This window comes from Silene latifolia, chromosome Y (assembly GCF_048544455.1).
Source record: "Silene latifolia isolate original U9 population chromosome Y, ASM4854445v1, whole genome shotgun sequence".
NCBI lineage: Eukaryota > Viridiplantae > Streptophyta > Magnoliopsida > Caryophyllales > Caryophyllaceae > Silene > Silene latifolia.
Window position 1 is genome coordinate 19,370,164 of NC_133538.1, and position 20,758 is coordinate 19,390,921.

Below are 20,758 nucleotides of genomic sequence, written 5' to 3' on the forward strand. Positions count from 1 at the left end.
AGATTAAGGAAATAAAACTTGTATTAAAACTTGATTAATTGTTGATTACAATACTAAAGAGAGATTTGATTGATATTAACTACTCTAATAATTGATAAGAAGAACATGCTCTTCTAATTAGACTAATGGGGTATTTATAGTGGAAATTAGGTGGATGCATTAGGGTTAACTAAGGGCTAAACTAGTAATTACACTTTTTAGATTGAGAAGGGAGAAGCCGGTATTTTTCGAAGGAAGGGCTTCTTTCTTTGTAGCTTGGAGAAGACGAAATTTTGCTGTACTGGAATCCGGGCGGATTCAGGCGGGGGAAGACGGGCGTCTTCAAGGGAATTCGGCTGGATTCTCTGGTGGCTGCTGCCCGGGCGTCTTTGAAGGAAGACGCACGGATTGTGCTTGTGGAGGACGGGCGGATTCAGGACAATCCGCTCGGATTGTAGCTCAGCATTATTTCTTCTTCTTTTCTTCCCTTTTCTTCATAAAATGCTTGGGGATTTCCTCGGGGATGCAAGGATCCTTTCTCAACATTGCTCATCTACTATCATATGTACAAAGGCCTTCTCATCTTGTCTCTCCTTGATGCTTGGTCATTGAATTCAATCAATTTAGTCTCGTTTTGCCATGAAAATGCAAGATTTGCACTCCTTTCCTACCAAGGGATCAAAATCTCAAAGAATATGCAAAACAAAGAACTAAAGACAATAAATGACCTAAATATGCACTAAAAAGCATGGGAACAAGGCTAATTCGGGGGCTAAATATGCGCTAATTATGGTCACATCAACGTTACTTCAAAAATTGATTGTTATACTTCATATGCAGACCAATGGTAAGCAATTTTTTAAATTTAGAAACTTGCAGGTCATGCAAATATAGCTTATACTCAAAACCAATATCTGACTGACAACAACACACATCTCAACCCCAAAATTATTTATCATTTGATATAATGGGATCGACAAAGGTAAATGAAGCACTAAGTTCTCTTAATCAATCAAAACTACAAACAGATCCAGACTACCTAATTCACGAAACTGAGTTCCCAATTTCACGATTTTAACAAATTGAGGTAATTTCTCAATTTTCCCCAACCCCTAATTTACCAATTTCATGAACATAAACCCTAACTTCACAAACATAAGTCAACAATTTCAATTCTGTACTCCAATTATATGCTACTCGAATCAACAATTCGTCAACCGTGATTTGTTGACGAATTAACAAATTTAGAATAAATTAAGTCGAATTTCTGGGAAATTAATGGAGAAGTTAAACAAACCTCATTGAATTTGCAGCATTAGTGAAAGATGCGTTAAATTTGTGTCTCCATTAATGAAGGAAGCAACAAAATATTGAAGCTTGTCTTTAATTTGAAGAAGAAGGTGATCGACAGATAGAAAGATATTGGAGAGAGAAATCAACTTGGTTAAATGACTGAGGGTATGGACGAAAATCGTGGTATGATATCAGCCATTTATTTTTCTAAGATCTAAGGGTTGTGTGAGTGGTTCTCACAGTTCTCATTATACAAGTGGTTCTCACCGGATCTTGACCATATATATGTGTGTGTGTGTGTGTGTGTGTGTGTGTGTGTGTGTGTGTGTGTGTGTGTGTGTGTGTGTGTGTGTGTGTGTGTGTGTGTGTGTGTGTGTGTGTGTGTGTGTGTGTGTGTGTGTGTGTGTGTGTGTGTGTGTGTGTGTGTGTGTGTGTGTGTGTGTGTGTGTGTGTGTGTGTGTGTGTGTATGTGTATTATTCTTGAGTTTCATTATAATTTTTTAAAACCAATCTTTTTATAATGGATCTCAGATTCTTTCAAATAAAGCTCGTAATGTATAAGTATAAGCTCAAATAATTCATTATAAATCTCAAATTCTTTTCTATACAACCAATACAACTAGTTGTATAATTTACATACTAAAATTTCTATTACGAAAAAACAAATGCATACATGTTGCATGCACAATAACCAAGGAATACTTACTTAAAAGGGTTATTTAACGGGAATACTCCAAACTATTAAGCACCTTCTCAAATTACTCCAAACTTCAATTTAACTAGCATTATAACAAACTATTACACCCATCGTCATGGAATAGAATTGTGTTTTTATTAACCTGAAGTAGCAGGTTATTTCCCTTAAAAGATCCCACTTTCTTTCTTTTAATCTCATTTTCTATTCCTCCTATTCCACTTATTACTTCTAATTCCCCCCCTCCATTTTATATTTTCTTTCTCTTCTCTTTCCTTAAAATTTTCTCCATTGTCATATTCATCTATTGTAATCAAACCATCATGCTACTCCAAAAACATCACCTGCTCCCACCAAAACACCATATACTCCTCCAATTGTCAGTAACAACTAACATCACATGTCCTTATATCTCCAATACCTCCAACAAAAATATCAAAAAGGCTCGTTTAAAAATATGATTTGTCTGGCATAGGGTAAAAACTCTAATAAAAAACATCAAGCCCGGATAGTTTGAAAACTCTTAACTTATCGGGATTTGGTAAACACCAATTCTTTAAGAAGCTCCCCCTATATTTGGCACCTAAAACAATCTATTTAACAAGAGCTATTTATAATAGAAGCTGCAAACTGTAATCCGTATATAATGATAGTACAAGAAGATGATGTTCTACTACTTACAGAGAGGCCAACAAATCTATGGCCGAAAATAAATACTGTTGATTTCTCATATGGTTTGAAAATTCTAATCAAAAACCTCAAATGAATCAATATTAAGATTAGCAAGAGCACTATGACAATATTGACATCCATCTAATGAAAAAACTGAAATTAAGAAATAGAACTTGAATTTAAAAACAGCTGAATAAAAATTGATGAAAGCGATAAAAAACTAGTTTAGCAATAATTGATGAAAGCGAATCAATAAGTGAAATCAACTCTTCGAATAATGAATCAACTTAGAATGCAAAACATAAAGAGTTCTCGTATAATACAATAAACATAGAAGTAACACAAAGGAGCTTAGTACAACAATTTTAATCTCATCTTTATATAATCTTAAACTTATCGTTAATAACAACGGTAAACAGCAACAACGCCTCTCCGATCCGAGGTTGTGAAGGAGCACAAAGATAGAAGAGCATAACAACTACAAATATCAATACCAGAACTCCATTAATATCGAAAATGCTGTCGTCGTCTTCCGATGAACAACACAAAAGGACAAATAAGTTGGAGCAATAATTGATGAAAGCGAATAGAAATTGAGGAATTGATTGTTAATTGTTGATATTACGAAGAAATTATTGCGCTACCTTATTTTCCCCCAAATTTTAGGGTTCGTCTGATCGAATTTTTAACTCGATCAAATGAGAAATCCAATGAACTAATATAATGGTGTTGATACATGGTTTATGCGGGGGGTAATGTGACGATTAAGTGTGATGGTAATGGTGTATTCTTGTTAAGTTTATGATTGTCGTAGTTAATGACAATGGTGTTATAATGGTGAAGAAAGTGATAATATTGATGTGTGGTTGACGGTTGTTAATGGTGAAGGAGGTAATAATAATGAGAGATTTTTTTAATAGATGACCTAATTAGCAGGTAGGAGGTCACCTAAGTCTATTCTGAGAAGAAGAGTTGTAGTAGTTGGGTATATTCTGAGATTAAATGAAGTTCAGAGTATTTTTAGAAGAGTACCCATAGTTTGGAGTATTCCTATTAAATAACCCTAATTAAAAATAGTGAAAATATGCAATGTATCATGTATTAATGTTAAATGCACAAAATTTTATAAATACATTAAATGTTTAATTATTTTTCAAATTCCAGCCATCTTTATATATAACTAACATAAGATTTTTTATTATTATTATTAGTTAATATCAGGTATCACAATTTGGATTCTCTCTGTTTATTTGTCTCTATTTACTCTCTAATATACTCATATTTTGATATATTTTAGCGCTTCATTCATTGTAACATTACTTTATGAAACGATAACAATCATTAGATCGTCACAAGATTTAATACAAATATGTTGCTTATTAGTTATTTCATATACATTCTACTTTTTTTTGTTTTACTCTAACTACTTGATCCGTTCTAAACTTAAGACGGATATACCCATCTTAAATGAGAATTTGTTTCCTAGAAGGGTTTGATCAGATCTGGATTTTAATCAATAAAATCGAATTCAGACCATTATTTTTAATAGTTTTAGATTCACATTGAAATAAAATATCACTAATTATGGATTAGATTTGTAGTTTATTTTCGCAGTACGATTTTTACTCATTGTAGTACTTTTTGTACCAATTTTTCCATTTGTCTACCCCTAACTAAAAATCATCAAACTTAATTCTCTCAACCTCCTCCTTACCTTCTCCAATTGTTAAACTTTAACTTTATTAAACTTCCTTGAAATTCTTGAATTATGAGCGATTATTCGAATGAAGATCGGGTATTTAATTCGTTAATCCCTTGTTAATGATTTAATTGACTTTTTTTACAATTTTATTCCTTCTTAATTAAGGTTTATGCCAAAATAATTAAGGTCTAATTTGTAAGGCATGGTGGTTTATTGGTGGTCGTTCATTGTCACATGTCGCTGGTGTGGTTCGACGGTCGTCCGCGGGCGATGTGAGAGTCGGTGCTGGAGCAGTGGTACAGTGGTATTGTTGTTTGCCATACGACGATACTGTGGTAATGGAGAAGTGGTATGGTGATAGGTGCGGGAGGGAGGGGCAGTTCGACGGCAATATTGGTGTTAGTTCGGTTGGACATAGACGAAAAAGGTTGGTCGGCGAGACAGTACGGATACAGTCAGATTGTTTTTAATGGTGGCCCCTCGTACGTAGTGTTGTTGCTGGTGTTGGAGTATGTGTCCTCAACAATGGTGCGATCACATTATTGAAACTCATGATAAGAATACGTAAGGGATGATTCATTTATATATATCAACTGATCAACATTAATCGGTAATGATTGGGTGACTAGAGTTTGACATTACTTTCGTTTAACGGTGGTGATCAGTTGATCCCTTAAGGTCACACCTAAAGGACGATTCCCTCAATTGTAAAGTTGATCGATTGTATGACGATACAGATTGATTAAATCCTTAAATTGAATAAATTGATATATAAGAGAGAATATTATATCTTATTGTAATATGATTAAATAAGATTCAATTTAGTAATTAAAATGTTATATTACTAAAATTGATTATTGTTTATGAAACATTTGAGAAAAGAATTATTAGTTAGTTACAATTACAAAATGTTGTAGATTATATTAACTAGGTTAAAGATGACCCATTTTACATACATGTAATTATGAATTACAATGTAAATTGTCATGTGTAATTTATTTAATGAATAATGATATTTAATTTGTTAAATATGCATTAAAATTACTTGTGACATGTTATGTGTCACATGTCACGCATTACAAATGACGAAATGTAAGTTGTAAAATGGATGTCCATTTTAATCAAGGGTGGACCGAAATTGCGGTGGTTAGGAGTGATAATGGGTGTTCTTATTTATGCAAATAAACACCGTAATTACCCTACACTAACTAGACCTACCCTAGGATTATGGGTAAGACAAAAAGCAAAATAGAAAATTGCAATTGTGCTTCCCCCTCCCCTTAATATAAGATGTTTTTCTTATTTTTGAATGTGTGTTTATCTCTCTTTATCTCATATATTCTCTCATGCACATAAAATGGTTTTATTCCAAAAATTGTTCTATATTTCTAATATTCAACTAGATTATTATTGTAGTAATAACTCTAATATTAGATTTATATTTGAGGTTACTACTCTTATTATCTAGTTAATAATATTTGTATTATTGAGGGATAGTCTTGGGAGCAATCAAGAGGAGGATCTCTACTTTGGGATCTTGGTGGAGGATCATCCTAATTTCTTATGTAGCTCAAGATCTAGATTTGGAAGGAGTCCAAATCTAGTGCCCATAAATCCGTCTCACCAATGTAAGAAAATCGTTTTCTCTTAACCTTGTTAATTTTGTTATGCATGCACTAGATCTAATGACTAAATCAAAGAGTAATTTAGATCATCAGTTAATGAGTTTATTTAGAGGGTTATTGAATCCTTTTCAATTGGTATCAGAGCTTAGGTCGTGCACGCATAATCGGTTTGGTTTTTTCGAGTTAAATGTAACTTAATTAAAACAAGATATTTTGTGATTTATATGATAAAGCCACGAAATTATTTTGCATGTTATGTATTCTGGTCCTAAAATATATTTAGGTCATTTTGATGATTTATGGATGATTATTGCTTATTTTAATGATTTTTAGTGAAATAATTACATTTTAATGAATAAAATGGCATTTTTAACTAAAAATAGTTAAACTTCGAATCTGACCATAAAATTTTAGTAAGACCTCACATGCATGTTTTACTCATTGTGTGTAAAATTTGAGATGAATACGATTTATCTTGCATGATTTATTAAATTTTATGGTAAAAATGACATAAATGGTGACTATTTTAGCAAAAATAGCTAAAATGAATTTCATGGCATGAGAAAATTATTAAAAGTTGCTTTTATATCATGCATGACAGATGTAAAGTTGTAAAATTGATTGGATTAATTTTTCGTTTGATTTTGGTAATTTATTTGATAAAACCGATAAATCGCAACCGTATTTTTCTCTAAATTATTTCGAAATGTTTAACTCTAATTTTGATATTATGATTGTTATTGTAATATTCCAGAATGTTCAAGAATTTAAAATTCAAATTTTGAAATTATTGTAATTAAATTTGAATTTATTTCATAAAATGTTATGATTTTAGGGTCAAATATGAGCAATAATATAATATCAAGTTGAATTATTGTCAAATATTTAGTGAAAACTAAGTTTTGAGCCCTAAAAATTTAGGATAATTAACTTGGACGTAAATTTGACTTAAGTATTTTTTTTTGGTGTAAACCGGGTTGTCCACCGTCGACAACGGTGTATAATCCCCTCGCCGCGGGTGCTCTCACGATGCGATATAAGTTATTATCACTCATGGTTAAGTATTGATTTGTGATTTTAATAAGTTATTATCAAGCATTTTCATAAAACCGGATTATATACGATATAAGATTTAAGTACGGCGATTTGGCACATTAATTTGGCATGTTAGACACATATTATAATGCTGCAATTTTTATTGATGAATGTCATATTTTATTTATATAATTTTGAATTATGTAATTTTATCTTAGTATGGCCTTAGTTTTAATCGGTATTACCCGTAATGTAAGGGATTACCGATTCGGTTGTAACTAATTGTGATCTCGCATCACCTTTTATATAGTTTTATATTCATTACAAATGTATGATAGGAATTGCTATGTATTATATTTTTATTATATTTGTTATTCCGGAGTTCCTTCAAGATGGTGCCATTCGGAAGGTGCGACAAGATGGAGTTTTCTTGGAAGGCGTGCTATTTAAAGATTCTAGGGACCAAAGGAGTTGGTTTCCGAATTTGTAATATATTATTAGATTTTCTATTTTAGGAAAGGCCATACTAGGAAATTTATTTATTGCTTTGCATTTTTCTTTATATGTTACATGCATTGCCAAATCGCCATTAACATCACATGCATATATATATATATATATATATATATATATATATATATATATATATATATATGTATATATATATATATATATATATATATGTATATATATATATGTATATATATATATGTATATATATATATATGTATATGTATATATATATATGTATATATATATATATATGTATATATATATATCGTCTTTTCGACCGTGTCGATTATAATTATCGTTAGTTCACTAATATAGTTCACATAAAAGTGATAGATAATAAATCGACAAGACCTCTCACATATTTAAAATTTAGATTAGCCTTTCCAAATAGTAGGACCCATGAATCCCTTTGACATTTGGGGTAGATTCCGTTTCCCGTGGTACTTTCATTTTTCATCAGGTACGTGGGGTAATAACAAGTTGTTACACGCAAAATTTGGTTGGACTAAACGGATATGGAGACTAGTCTCATGTTCTGGGCTAGAGATGAACTTAATGTAATTTCATCGACCGAGAATTCTAAGGTAGAATCAGTCAATAAGTTGACTCGCCAATTTATATGAGTATGGGATGTATCGGTTTCCCCTTGCCCGTATTTGTATAAAGTTGGATCTTAGAATCATTTATATAATTGGGTGGAGGTCATTATATAAATGATATAACTTGTTAATAGGTTTTATTTTTACGATGCATGTTGTTTTTCCCACTAATTCATTGTTTTATATTGTTCTTTATTATCGCTCCTACTCATATACGATATCATTCGATTTTAACACGAGTTCCGCTAAACCTGTATTGCTAACGACAAATAGAATTTCTTTCTAAATCCTCATATGAACCGTATGATAGATTGTGGACTAGCTCCATAGGAATCGTTCTATTCCATAGAACTCGATAGGAATCGTCCTATACAAATATAAGATTAACATCTTAGAATTCCTTACGTACCTATCTCTTGTGAAGAGTATGAATAGAATTAATAATTAGTCAAAATATATTTTGATAAATTCTTCTAAACATACACGGTTCAACAGTCTTATTGCTCAACCTAAAACACTTGTCATTAAGTACTTAAATAGTTAAAAACATGACAATGTTAAAATAAAATTGGTAATTTGATTTGTTAGAAATCTTGATTTTGACCAAATACTACAATTACTTCATAAAGTTAGCCCTTATGAAGGATTAACTAAGAATTGAGTGAAGAAGAGTCTTCATCAAGTGAGAATTCTTCGAAGTAAGTGGGAGCTATAAGAAGAGAGCATCTATCTTAAATCGTTAAGGATAGAACGAGGTTCAAGAGAGATAGTGTTGGACACTAAAATAGATTCAACCCCTAATAAGTAAAGATTTTGGAAGTTGGTTGTATGACTCCAATATATTCCTTATTAAATATCTATGACATTGGTACTCTATTCATGCTATATTACCACATCATTTGTATTTGATACAAATTTGTGAATTATGTTAGCAATTGCCACATTTCATGATTATGAAATATGGCAAAAGGATGTCAAAACCACCTTTCTAAATGGGTATTTAGAGGAAGATGTGTTCATAACACAATCCGAGGGTTTTGTAAATCCGTAGAATCCTAACATTGAATAATCGTATGACGACTAGCATGAATGAAATTGATATGAATGGAACTAAGATACTTGCCACTTCATCCAAAGACATATAAATGTTATAATGTGCTTGATCTAGTTTTCGATTTAGAGATGTACCACAATAATTGTTATGATGTACACTAATTCTAAACTAGAATATAATTCAAGTTTTACATAAAACTGATAAGGCAAAAGTCGTATCACCAATATCAAAATAAATCTATCTCAGTACTAACAAAATAACTAATGGTAAGACAGGTATCGAATCCACAGGGAGGCGGTAATAATCAGTTTGCTAATATTTAGATCGTCTGAAGGTAACCGTTTTCTCGGGGGTTTTGGTTTGTTTGTTATCTATCAACTAAATAGCAAGTAAATAAGAGGTGTACAACAATAATATTAAAGGTCTAGGATTTCCGGTTCACTAGGTCAATTATATGGGGCTTCTTAATCAATTGCTAGGTCAATGGAATTATCAAAGGTCACAAGATTGATTAATTCTATTATGTCAATTAGATCAAATCTAACATGCAATCGCTATTATTAGACACAATCTATTTGATTATTGCAGCCTTTATTAATTCTAACCCTGTCGGTGAAAGTATTAATTCGCTACACTAGATGTAACTCTTAATTGCGCACATTTAGTCCCCTAATTGAGCCTATTTTGCATACTATTGTAACATTTCATGGCCATTTTGTCCATCAATCCCTTCCTATTTTGCTTTCCTAGCGCATTTTATATGTTTTATAGGAAAGAAGATAATGAGGCGGAATTCCCGACTCCCATGCATATTCGGAAGCTTGTTGACGATCTTAGCTGGACTAGTATGAAGAGGAGGCAAGAACGATGACCGACGTAACAAGAATAAGGAAGAATACGTATTTTAAAGGGCATGAAGCAAGAGAGTGGAGCGCTGTGAAATGATCTGTGTGTCCTATGCACAAGACGAGCGGGTTGCCAGGGCATAATCCGAGCGTCCCGACAACAAGACGAGTGGGTTGCCAGGGAATGATCCGAGCGTCTTCCCCTCCACCCGAGCGGATCGTGGTAGAAGCAGCAGTCCAATTCGCTCTTCTCCTAACGAGACTTGCAATTCCCTATTCAAAACTTATCATTGTTATTTACTAATCTATTCTTACATGACCTAATAATGTACTACTATATATATACTCCATTTTGTAATAATCAAGAGGATTAGGTCCCATGAGGGGAGAACCTTCCTTAGATTAGGAGTAGATTAAAAATAGATTAATCCCAATCATTCCATAAAATTACATATTAATCTTTCCTTAATCATTGTTCAAATTTATTATTATTGGGTAATTGAAGATTATTGGGTTATTATTGGAGAATTGACAATTCTTCATGAATCAATCAAGTTCTCTTCTTTTATTCTTTGCTTTATTATTTGGATCATCAAAAATAGGTATAACCCCTTTTACTCTTGTTTAATTATTGTTAATCACTTTCATTTATTCATCATGTTTTGCTTTGCTAGTATGATTGACAACCTTGTTAGCATGTTAAACTTGATAATGAGTGAGTAGTCCTTTAGCTGGAATTAATGGGAAATTAAGGGAAACAAACATGGGGAATGATTCATGCTTAATCTAACATGTCTTCATAATTAATTTGCTTGCTTGTTGTGATTTCAACTTATGCACATGTTATAATTGATGAAATGCGAGCCCATGAATCCTTGCATTTTTACCCATCACCTACCTCTTCAATAAGGCTTGTAAGCATATAAACCAACTCGAGCCTCATTAGACCATGCATATAGTTGTATAGGAAGGATTAAGTCGATTTGTAGGTGTTGTACAATCTAATCGATTCGGCTCCGGGACCCAAACCTTCTTAGGGATTGTAAGCTTATACACCAACTCGATCCCATCACAATAATAAGTGCTTGCACGTAATTGAGAACATGTTTGTATGATTTACTCCCATGAATCCCCTATGAACCCATGATATCCTAGCACTTTTAGTCATTTGTTTACATCCTTCGTTTTATTGCTTGTTTTACTTTATTGCTTGCATTAGTCTAGAACACAACTACAAACCCAAATCAATTGTGACACTATAATAAATTGAGATAGATAGACTTAGAACCCAAAGCACACCGTCCCATGGATCGACCTCAACTTAACCACTAACTAGTTGTTTGTTGAGAATATAAATGTGTTTGATTGAGAGCCCCAACGACCCTCTCATCAAAATGGCGCCGTTGCCGGGGACGGTGTTATGTGATTAAGTTCTTACTTGTTTATCTATTTTAATTGTGCTTTAACCTTGAGGAACTTGTTCCTCAAAGTTCGTTCTTACCGTTTTTTGTGTAGTTTCCTTGCTTGTAGTTGTATCTTTATCTTGGTTATAATGATGACCCAAGATTTGACATATGGAGTATGTGGTGGATCTTTTGAGTATGACTATGGGTATGGGGAGTTTGAGGAGCAAGTCAACACAAACCTACCTTACTACTCATACAATGAAAATCCTAACTACTACCCCAAATTTTCCCACCAAAATCACCACATCCAATATCCACAACAACCACCCATCCAAGGCCCACCTTATAATGAATTCCAAATATCACGATATAACCACTTTCACACCCACCCACAACAAAAAGATGAGCCTAACTTTGACATTCCAAGTATGATTCTCCAATTGATGGGAGATCAACAAAACTTCTTCAAACAAGTGCTAGAGGAGAGCCAAAGTAGAGACAATGTTCTTCAAAATATTGTTACCCATGGTGAGGAGTTGGCAAATCAAATTGTCCAAGTGAAGGAAACCCAAGTGGCTACTCCCCACCAATCCTTCAACATTGTCCATGAATGCGAATATGAAGGAGTGACCTTTGATATAGAAGATGAGAAGTGGAAAGAGCCAATCCCTTTGAGCTCTTGTGAGTACGAAAGTCTTGTGTTCGATGAAGAAGACACCATGGAACCTATGATTGTTGGAGATGATATGGTGGATCTCCTCCAAAAAGTCAAATCGTCATATAAAGGGTACTTGGTGGAAAAGCTCAAGAACAAACTTGCAAATGAACTCACCTGTGGAAATTTGGCACCCACAATTCCAAGTTTTAAGGAACCCAATCATCAATGTAGTTATAATTCTCCTTCCACCTTGGAAGGATTGAGTAATCAAAGTGCTACCATCATCACCAAAATGAAAGGAGAGGATGGTAAGTGGAAGTCTCCGGACGAAGATGAGACAAACTTCATTCCTAATGTTGACAAGAATCATGGGCTTACTTATTGGAAGCATTACAAATATTCAAGTGCCAAGAGAAAGGTGAAAAAGAGAATGAATGACGAACTACCTTGGCCAAGCTTTATTTTGAACCAGAGAAACCCATATCTATGCTTATTTGGGGCTTGTTCACAAGCCTTTGACCTTCTTCTAAGAGCCTTGAGCTCTATGGACAAAGAATTCCGACACTAGTTTGGTGGAGTCCTATCTCAAACCACCAATTGTAATATATTCCTTCCCACAATCTTCGCATTGTATAATATTGTGTATAATTTCGTATTTCTTGCATTTCCTTACATGAGAGTAGTGAGAGAGGGTTTCTTACCCATCTATTGAGCATATTTTTAGAAAAAGAAAAGAAGGAATCACAAAAGGGTGCAAGGGAAAGATTGTGAATGAAAGGAACAAGGGATTGACGAAAGATGGCACGAGACACTCGTCTCGTCAGCAAGACGCTCGTCTCTTGCATAAGACACTCGTCCTCAGCCTTGCCATCAGTTTAATTCAGCACTGACCTGAAATCCGCTCGGATTGCTCATGAGACGCTCGTCTCAATAAGAAGACGCTCGTACCGGCCATAGGACGCTTGTCCTAAGCGTAGCCTTTGAAACATTTCTGTACTGTGTGAGAATCCACTCGGATTCTTAAGAATCCGCTCGTCCCAGAAGAGATGTTCGTCTCTACCAGGATACGCTCGTCCCCAGCCGGTCACAAAATATCCAGGCTCCCTGTCTATGAATCCGCGCGTCCTCTCAGCAAGACGCTCAGATTACAGCAACGAGACGCACGTCTCTCATACGGGACGCTCGGATTTCCTCAGTTTTCAGGCGGGTTCTCGATCTATCCGCCCGAGCCCAGCCCTTATGCGCTCGACTTCCACCCGTTTTACTTTATAAACACCCCCACCATCCTTCATTTTCCTTATCTTATTTCCTAAAAATCACACATCATCATCTCTCAAAAATCCCCATCACAAAAACAAACCCAAAACCCTAACTTTTCAACCAAAAATGACGAGCCTAAGAGGCAAGGGCAAGAAATCCGCCGAGGTCGCACCTAAGAAGCGCAAGGGTACTTCTTCATCCATTCCAAGGGAGGCAAGGGGCCATCGCAATGTGATGATACAAGGTGTTGAACAACTCGAATACTTCCCCGAGGTAATCTTCACTTGCGATGAACACCACCAAAAATTCGTTCATTTGCTAGGTAAGCGTTACGAGCCCACTCAAATTATTGATACCGCTGTTTTAAAAGTTCTCGGTATAAGGTATAAAAACGATATGTTCATCGATGGTTTGGGTCTCGGGAAGTTATTCTATGCCCATGAGGATACTTACCTTAGTCTTACCCTCGAATTTTTGTGTAGTCTCCGAACCGTCACTAATACACGAAGAAGTGTTTCTATGGAGTTCCGACTTTGTAATCAAGACCATAGGTTAACCTTGGACCAATTTGGAAACATTTTTGGTCTTGTAGTGCCAAATGATAACACCGATAAGCCCTCCGACTTCAATGTTAACCACATTTGGAGAGCCATTTCGGGGAGGGAACTCTTTGCCTTGAAACAATGCTATACCTTTGCCATCCAACATCCGGTGATTCGGATCGCCGAGCGCATAATAGCCGGAACCATCAATGGGAGGCTAGAACAAGATAGGTGCACTCTTCTTGACTTGACCTTCTTAGAGTCCTACTTAAATATTCAAGGGACAAGGGCTTACAATTTCAACACGCCCCTTGAGATGCTTACTAGGCTCTTTGATTATGCTCAAGGGAACTCTAACATTAAGTCCTTTGTGATGGGAGGCCTAATCACAATTTTGGCCAATGACCTTTGCCCCGGGTTTAACCTTCATCAGGCCTATGAGAAGCTCCAAGGGAGCACTTTGATTGACGAAGATGTTATCTTCAACCACCACCGGTGGTGGACCTACACTCAAACCGGGAGTGTGGAGTGGTTTACAAAGGGATGCTCTTCAATTGTCCTCATGGGATGGAACGTACCACCTACCGAGCCACGGTTGAGTTGGTACTCACCTACACCGAGCTGCCTCCTCGATATTGAGATTCACCCTAACCCACCACAAAGAGAAGAAGCACCTTGTTAACCTCGTCAACCTCGTGAGTTGCCGGGACAGGGTAATGCACCACTATCCTATGTACCCATTCCACCCTACCCGACACCACATCTGTCATTCGCTCCCCAAAATCCAAGAGCTCCAAACATAAATGATTTGATGAAGCTAATGCAATGTGTCAATCTTGGAGTTTACGATGGGAGGGTTGACTACTACTTGGCGCAATACCCCTCCTATTACAACATGGCTCAACAAGGGTATATCAGTCCTGCAGGCCCTCACCCATCTTAGGCTCAACCGCACCTTTTGTTCCCCAATCAAGGGAACCAAGACGGGAACTTTGGCGGCCAAGGTGGAGGATTCTTTGGCCAAGGAGGAGGGTATGACCGAGGAGGTTCTAGCGGGCGTTGATACCCCAATGATGATGATGATGATGATGACGAATGAGATGGCAAGAGGTGTCTACCACACCACCTCTAATTGTAAGATATTCTTTCTTTTCCTTTCTCTCATGTATAGTTGTATCGCATTTTCAATTATCTTGCATTTAGTTACATTTGTATTATATTCCATTTTGTATTAGTTAGTTCATATAGTATAATTGCATCGTAACATAAATATATTAGTTTGCATTGTGAATATATTTCATACAATTAGTTGATTTCACAAATGACCAAACCTATTCATTTCTACACTAGAAATAGTGTTTAAATCGGTTTGGGGAGGTTTGATCGCAGGTGACTTAAGCATTTAGCATGCATCATATAGTATAGTTTAGATTGCATTCATTTGTTATATATGTCATATAGAATTGCATTTAGTTAGAGCATGCATTCATTCATATCATATCATTGCATTTGTACTTCATTTCCATAAAATCAAAAATACAAAAACATGTATTTCCTTGTCATTCCTACTCCTACATATACATTGAGGACAATGTCCAAAATAAAGTGGGGGATGGGAATTTATATTCCAAAATACATAAAAATTGAAAGATTTCGAAAAAACTCAAAAATTTGTTCTTTAATTTCATAAAAAAAAAATCCATAAAAATTTGAAAATTTCAAAAACCAAAAACATGTTCTTTAATTTAGTAATGTTGAATTGTATATACTTGTATTTTTGTTCTCTTCTCACATCGATACAACACTACATTTGAGGCATTGTCAAGGGAAAATGAAGACCGCTTGGTATGATCGCTCTAATCTCTATTTCCCTTCCATTTCTTTTCGTTATTCATATGAGGAGGATGGGCTTACATGTCAAGGAGGATGTGGTGTATTTTGTTGTTGCGGTTTGTGTATCTATGTGTTGTTAGGAGTTGCATCTAGATTATATGGCATAATAGTGATAGAAGCATATGCATTAGAGTTGTATATATGTTAGTTGCATCATGGTATGTAGTTGCATGGTTAGAAATGTTTGTGAAAATGCCTATTTGGGAAGTTTGATAAGTGTATATAAGGCCCTTATAAATAATTTTTCTCCTTGAGACTTTGTTTTCCAGAATACCCTCAAGACACCCTAAGATGTGTCATACTAGTATCTTTTGACCCATGGACTAAGGCCTAGTCAAGAGTACCTTGTGGAGTGATAACTCCTTGGCTACCGTTTATTCCAAGGTGACCTTTGAAGCCATGCAACCGTTCTTTCACTTCTATCGTCATATTTTGTCAACAAAAAGGGAATGGGCACAAAAACATCAAATTGATTTCATGTACCAAATGGAAAGTAAAAAAGGTTTGCAAAAAAATTGCATCAATGAAAAGAGGAGCAAAAATAGACTCCTATGCTTTAATAAAAGTACCCTTGCTACAAAATGGGGTTACTTTGAAAATGTTCAAAAAAAAATGCAAATATTGAAAAATTTGTCAAGTATGAAAATGCCAAACATCAAAAATGGCAAGAAATGTTCTCCAAATGTCAAATACCACAAGAAATTGGGGGAAAAACAAATCAAAAAGCAAACTACCAATATGAAACTCAAAACATCTTGATCCCTTTTATCCATTGATCTTAGTTGTTGCATGGTGGAGAGGGGATGACCCTTCTTCTTGTCTAGACAAGAGGAGGAATTCCGCGATCCTACAGTGTTTTTAACACCATAAGGAGACTACTCTTGACAAAAGCATTTAGCGATTGAGGATAAAAGTAACCTAGTTTAACACAACTTGGAGGTGATTTGTTTGTATCCTTTTAGACTTAGTAGCTTGGAGAAAAAATATCTATGATGAAGTGTGTACCCTTAAATTGCTTCCCTTGTAGATGATTTCCGCCACTTAGATGAGAAAAGTGGCCATTCTTTTGTAGATGCATCCATTACTTGCTTTGTGTGCTTAATGATTGGATGTATCACCATTTTGGTAAGCCCCACCTTGCCTTGCAAGAAGGCATCCTACCTTATGGATGTCTTGTTGTGAGTTGAAGGGGCGGAGTGAAACCCGCTAATTGTCTCACATCGGTTATATTATTAGGATAGTTTAAATAAAGGTCTAGTTCTAGTCACCTCTTTACACGGGACGAGTAAAGGTTCGGTTTGGGGATGTTTGATGCAACTCTTAATTACGCACATTTAGTCCCCTAATTGAGCCTATTTTGCTTACTATTGTAACATTTCATGGCCATTTTGTCCATCAATCCCTTCCTATTTTGCTTTCCTAGCGCATTTTAAATGTTTTATAGGAAAGAAGATAATGAGGCGAAATTCCCGTCTCCCATGCATATTCGGAAGCTTGTTGACGATCTTAGATGGACTAGTATGAAGATGAGGCAAGAACGATGACTGATGAAACAAGAATAAGGAAGTATACGTAGGTCAAAGGGCATGAAGCAAGAGGATGGAGCACTATGCAACAATCTGTGCGTCCTATGCACAAGACGATCGGGTTGCCAGGGTATGATCCGAGCGTGTTTCCCTCCGCCCGAGCGGATCGTGGTAGAAGCAGCAGTCCAATTCGCTCTTCTCCTCGCGAGACTTGCAATTCCCTATTCAAAACTTATCATTGTTATTTACTAATCTATCCTTACTTAACCTAATAATGTACTACTATATACTCCCTCCTAGTCTCTTTGTTCTTCCCCTCCAACATTTGCACAAGAAATAAGAAGGGAAATAAAAAAATAATATAGTACATGGTGGACCTAAGGGATTGGAGAGAGGGATGGATGATTAAAGATGATTAATTAAGTGTAAGATACTTAACCTTTCCCTCCAAAATATTAAACATAAAATTAGAGTTTAAAGTTCCCTCCACTTATGTGGGAAATTACAAACCTGATTAACATTACTTAAAAATACATATTCCGCTAAACTGGATTAACATTACTTAAAATTACAAACCATAAATGTCTACAAATCTAATAAAATTACAATTTCTGTTTCCGCTAAAGTTATTGAAATTAAAATGCGAAAAAAAAAAAAAAAGGACTTCAGGATTCCAATTATGGCAGCCTCCAACCTTCATGTTTGATGTCCATCATCAGTGAACACATCAAAGCAAGTGTTAAATAAAGGACACTCAAGTATCATTGCAGAAATTTTGGCACCAAAATTAGGCACCAAAAATTTGGAAACCAAAAATTTGGCACCAAAATTCAATTAAAGAGCCAAAATGAAAATGTTTCAAGATTTGCGCCCAAATTCATTCTTTATGAAATTTAATCTTTGTGCAAAGTTCATGTCAACTATAAATAGAATAGTGCTAGTAAAACACATCATTCATGAACAAACAGCCAAAAAAAAACTTTCCTACCACATTAATTATTTCTTCATAAAGTTTCAAAAACCTTTATTCATATCACAATAAATATCTCAAAAGCAATAAATGAAAACTAAAAACCTGTCCAACTTAGAAAGGAGCCAAATTTGTACCATTTTGTCACTAAGATCCACAAATGGACAACTCAAAAGAGGTGTAATGTTAGAGGTGGCAAATCAATTCAGTGTGTGCAGGAAAACCATCACAGATCTTTGGAATATAGCAAAGAAACAGATAGAATCAGGTGAAGCACTGAATGTAAACAGCAAAATCAAAGGCAAGAAATGTCGTCAAAGGAATGTATTTGATGCTGAGAAGTTCAAAAGTATTCCACTGTCAGAAAGGACCACTCAACATAGTACTGCAGAAGCTTTAGGAGTCAGCCAATCATCTATTGCAAGATGGATAGCAGATAAGACAATTGAGTCTCACACAAATGCAATCAAACCACAATTGAATGACAAAAACAAACTAGATAGGTTGCTTTTCTCTCTTGCACAACTACACTATGATGAGGTATGTAAAAAAGTGAAATTCAATGATCAAAGTAATGTTATTCACATGGATGAGAAATGGTTTTATTTAACCAAACCTAGTAGAAGGTTCTACTTAGCTAAAGGAGAAAAGAGACCTTATAGAAGTATTCAGTCAAAAAAATTTATAGGAAAAGTCATGTTTATGTGTGCTGTTGTAAGGCCAAAGTATGGTCCAAATGGTGAAGTTCTTTTTGATGGTAAGATAGGCATATGGCCATTCATTGTTGAAATACCAGCAAAAAGAAATTCAAGAAACAGAGTTGCAGGCACAATGGAAACTAAGTGCATTGAATCTGTTAACAAACAAGTAATTAAGGACATGATAATAAGAATTGTTGTTCCAGCAATTAAGGCAAAATGGCCTGAAAATTAAAGCAAGCACATTATCATACAACAAGATAATGCACGCCCACACATCAAGAACTCAGACCCAGATTTCACAGCTGCAGCAAACCAAGATGGGTGGAATATTGAGTTAAGTTGTCAACCCCCTAATTCACCAGACTTGAATGTCTTGGATTTGGGGTTTTTCAGAGCAATACAATCACTTCAGCAAAGAACAAATTGTTACAAGTTAGATAAACTTGCTATTGAAGTTAATAAGGCATTTGCAAACCTAGAGGTTATTGAACTTAAGTATGTGTTCATAACACTACAGGCATGCTTGTTAGAGGTCATGAAAAGGAAAGGAGGTAATGATTACCCACTACCACACATGCACAAGACCAAACTAGCAGCTGCAGGCATGCTGCCTGAGTATTTAACTGCTGACATTCATTTGGTAAATGAATGTATAGCGTACATGAACAATGTAGGAGATAGTTCTACCATAACTCCTTTAGTTGATGCAGTGAATGCACATGTTAATGCTTTTGTTGTAGCTGTTATTAATGATATGAATGAGCCTGTTGGCAGCATTACTGAACCAATTGGGTGCAGTAATGAACCAACAGGTGCATCAGTTATTGACCTTACAGAACAGCAGATGCAGTAAGTGACTCAGAAAGGACAAGGAAGGCAACAAGACATTTTGAACATCAGAAGGAAAACAAGACAATCATGTTTTGAACAACAAGATCAAATCAGCATATTTTGAAGCCAATAAACACAAGACAAGCATATTTTGAATATCAGGTGATTGGCAATGTAATTTTACGCTTTTTTTATGAACTTTGCACATTAATTAAATGTTATCTGGGTTGCAAACTTTATGAACATCAGCAAATGACTGCAACAAACTTGGCGTACAACTTTAAAAACACAGTACTAGATGCCAGGGTACTTAATCCATGCATAGCCTCTTCACAAGGACTTGTGGTGGCATAATGCATGCACTAAGTGACCCATGGTCACAGTATGCCCTCAACAAATGTTCATTGGGCATTATTAGAAGGACATAAAGCCAAAATCGAAATTAATTATCATCATTAGTTCATATACACAACGCAAACAATGAAAACAGACGAACAATTGATAAAAATAGGGATATAAGAAATCAACCACCTTCAATCTTCACAGATCGTCTTAAAGGTAGGATAATATATGCACATCTCCTCCGCAAACCAACTTTTATACCCAGGTGTCTCATACCTAGCCAATTTCCTCCTAGTCCTCTCCTCAAAATCTTTTTTAAACCAAATATTAAACGCATCTTGCTCGGTCAAGCAAGTATGATAAACAGGTTGCTCTTCAGAATGCATGCATGTATCAGGAACAACAATGATTTCAGAATCCATAGATGTCTCAGGAACAACATCGACATCATCGATAGAGGAAGAACTTCATTCGGAAGGACGAACTCAGAAAAATCATCGTATGACTGTGAATAGTCATCATATGAATCAGGGACAATCTTCATCGACTTATCATCAACATCTACAACACCCATCTCTCTATCGCGATCTTCATCAACAACAACATCTAACATATTGA

The 20,758-nt window shown here is 35.2% G+C and overlaps 1 protein-coding gene across 1 annotated transcript; it reads left to right on the forward strand.

Moving 5' to 3' along the window:
• Positions 1-18,449: 18,449 nt before the first annotated feature.
• On the forward strand, positions 18,450-19,820 carry LOC141627697 (uncharacterized). Its single transcript, XM_074440923.1, has 2 exons — positions 18,450-19,133; positions 19,248-19,820. The coding sequence occupies exons 1-2, from the start codon at positions 18,450-18,452 to the stop codon at positions 19,818-19,820; spliced, it is 1,257 nt and encodes a 418-aa protein (XP_074297024.1).
• The last annotated feature ends 938 nt before the right edge of the window (positions 19,821-20,758 follow it).

Coding starts and splice junctions, on each gene's coding strand:
- LOC141627697 (XM_074440923.1), top strand. CDS start 18,450: ATGTTAGAGGTGGCAAATCAATTCAGTGTGTGCAGGAAAACCATCACA. Junction 19,134..19,247: donor TTGAATCTGTTAACAAACAA/GTAATTAAGGAC, acceptor CCACACATCAAG/AACTCAGACCCAGATTTCAC.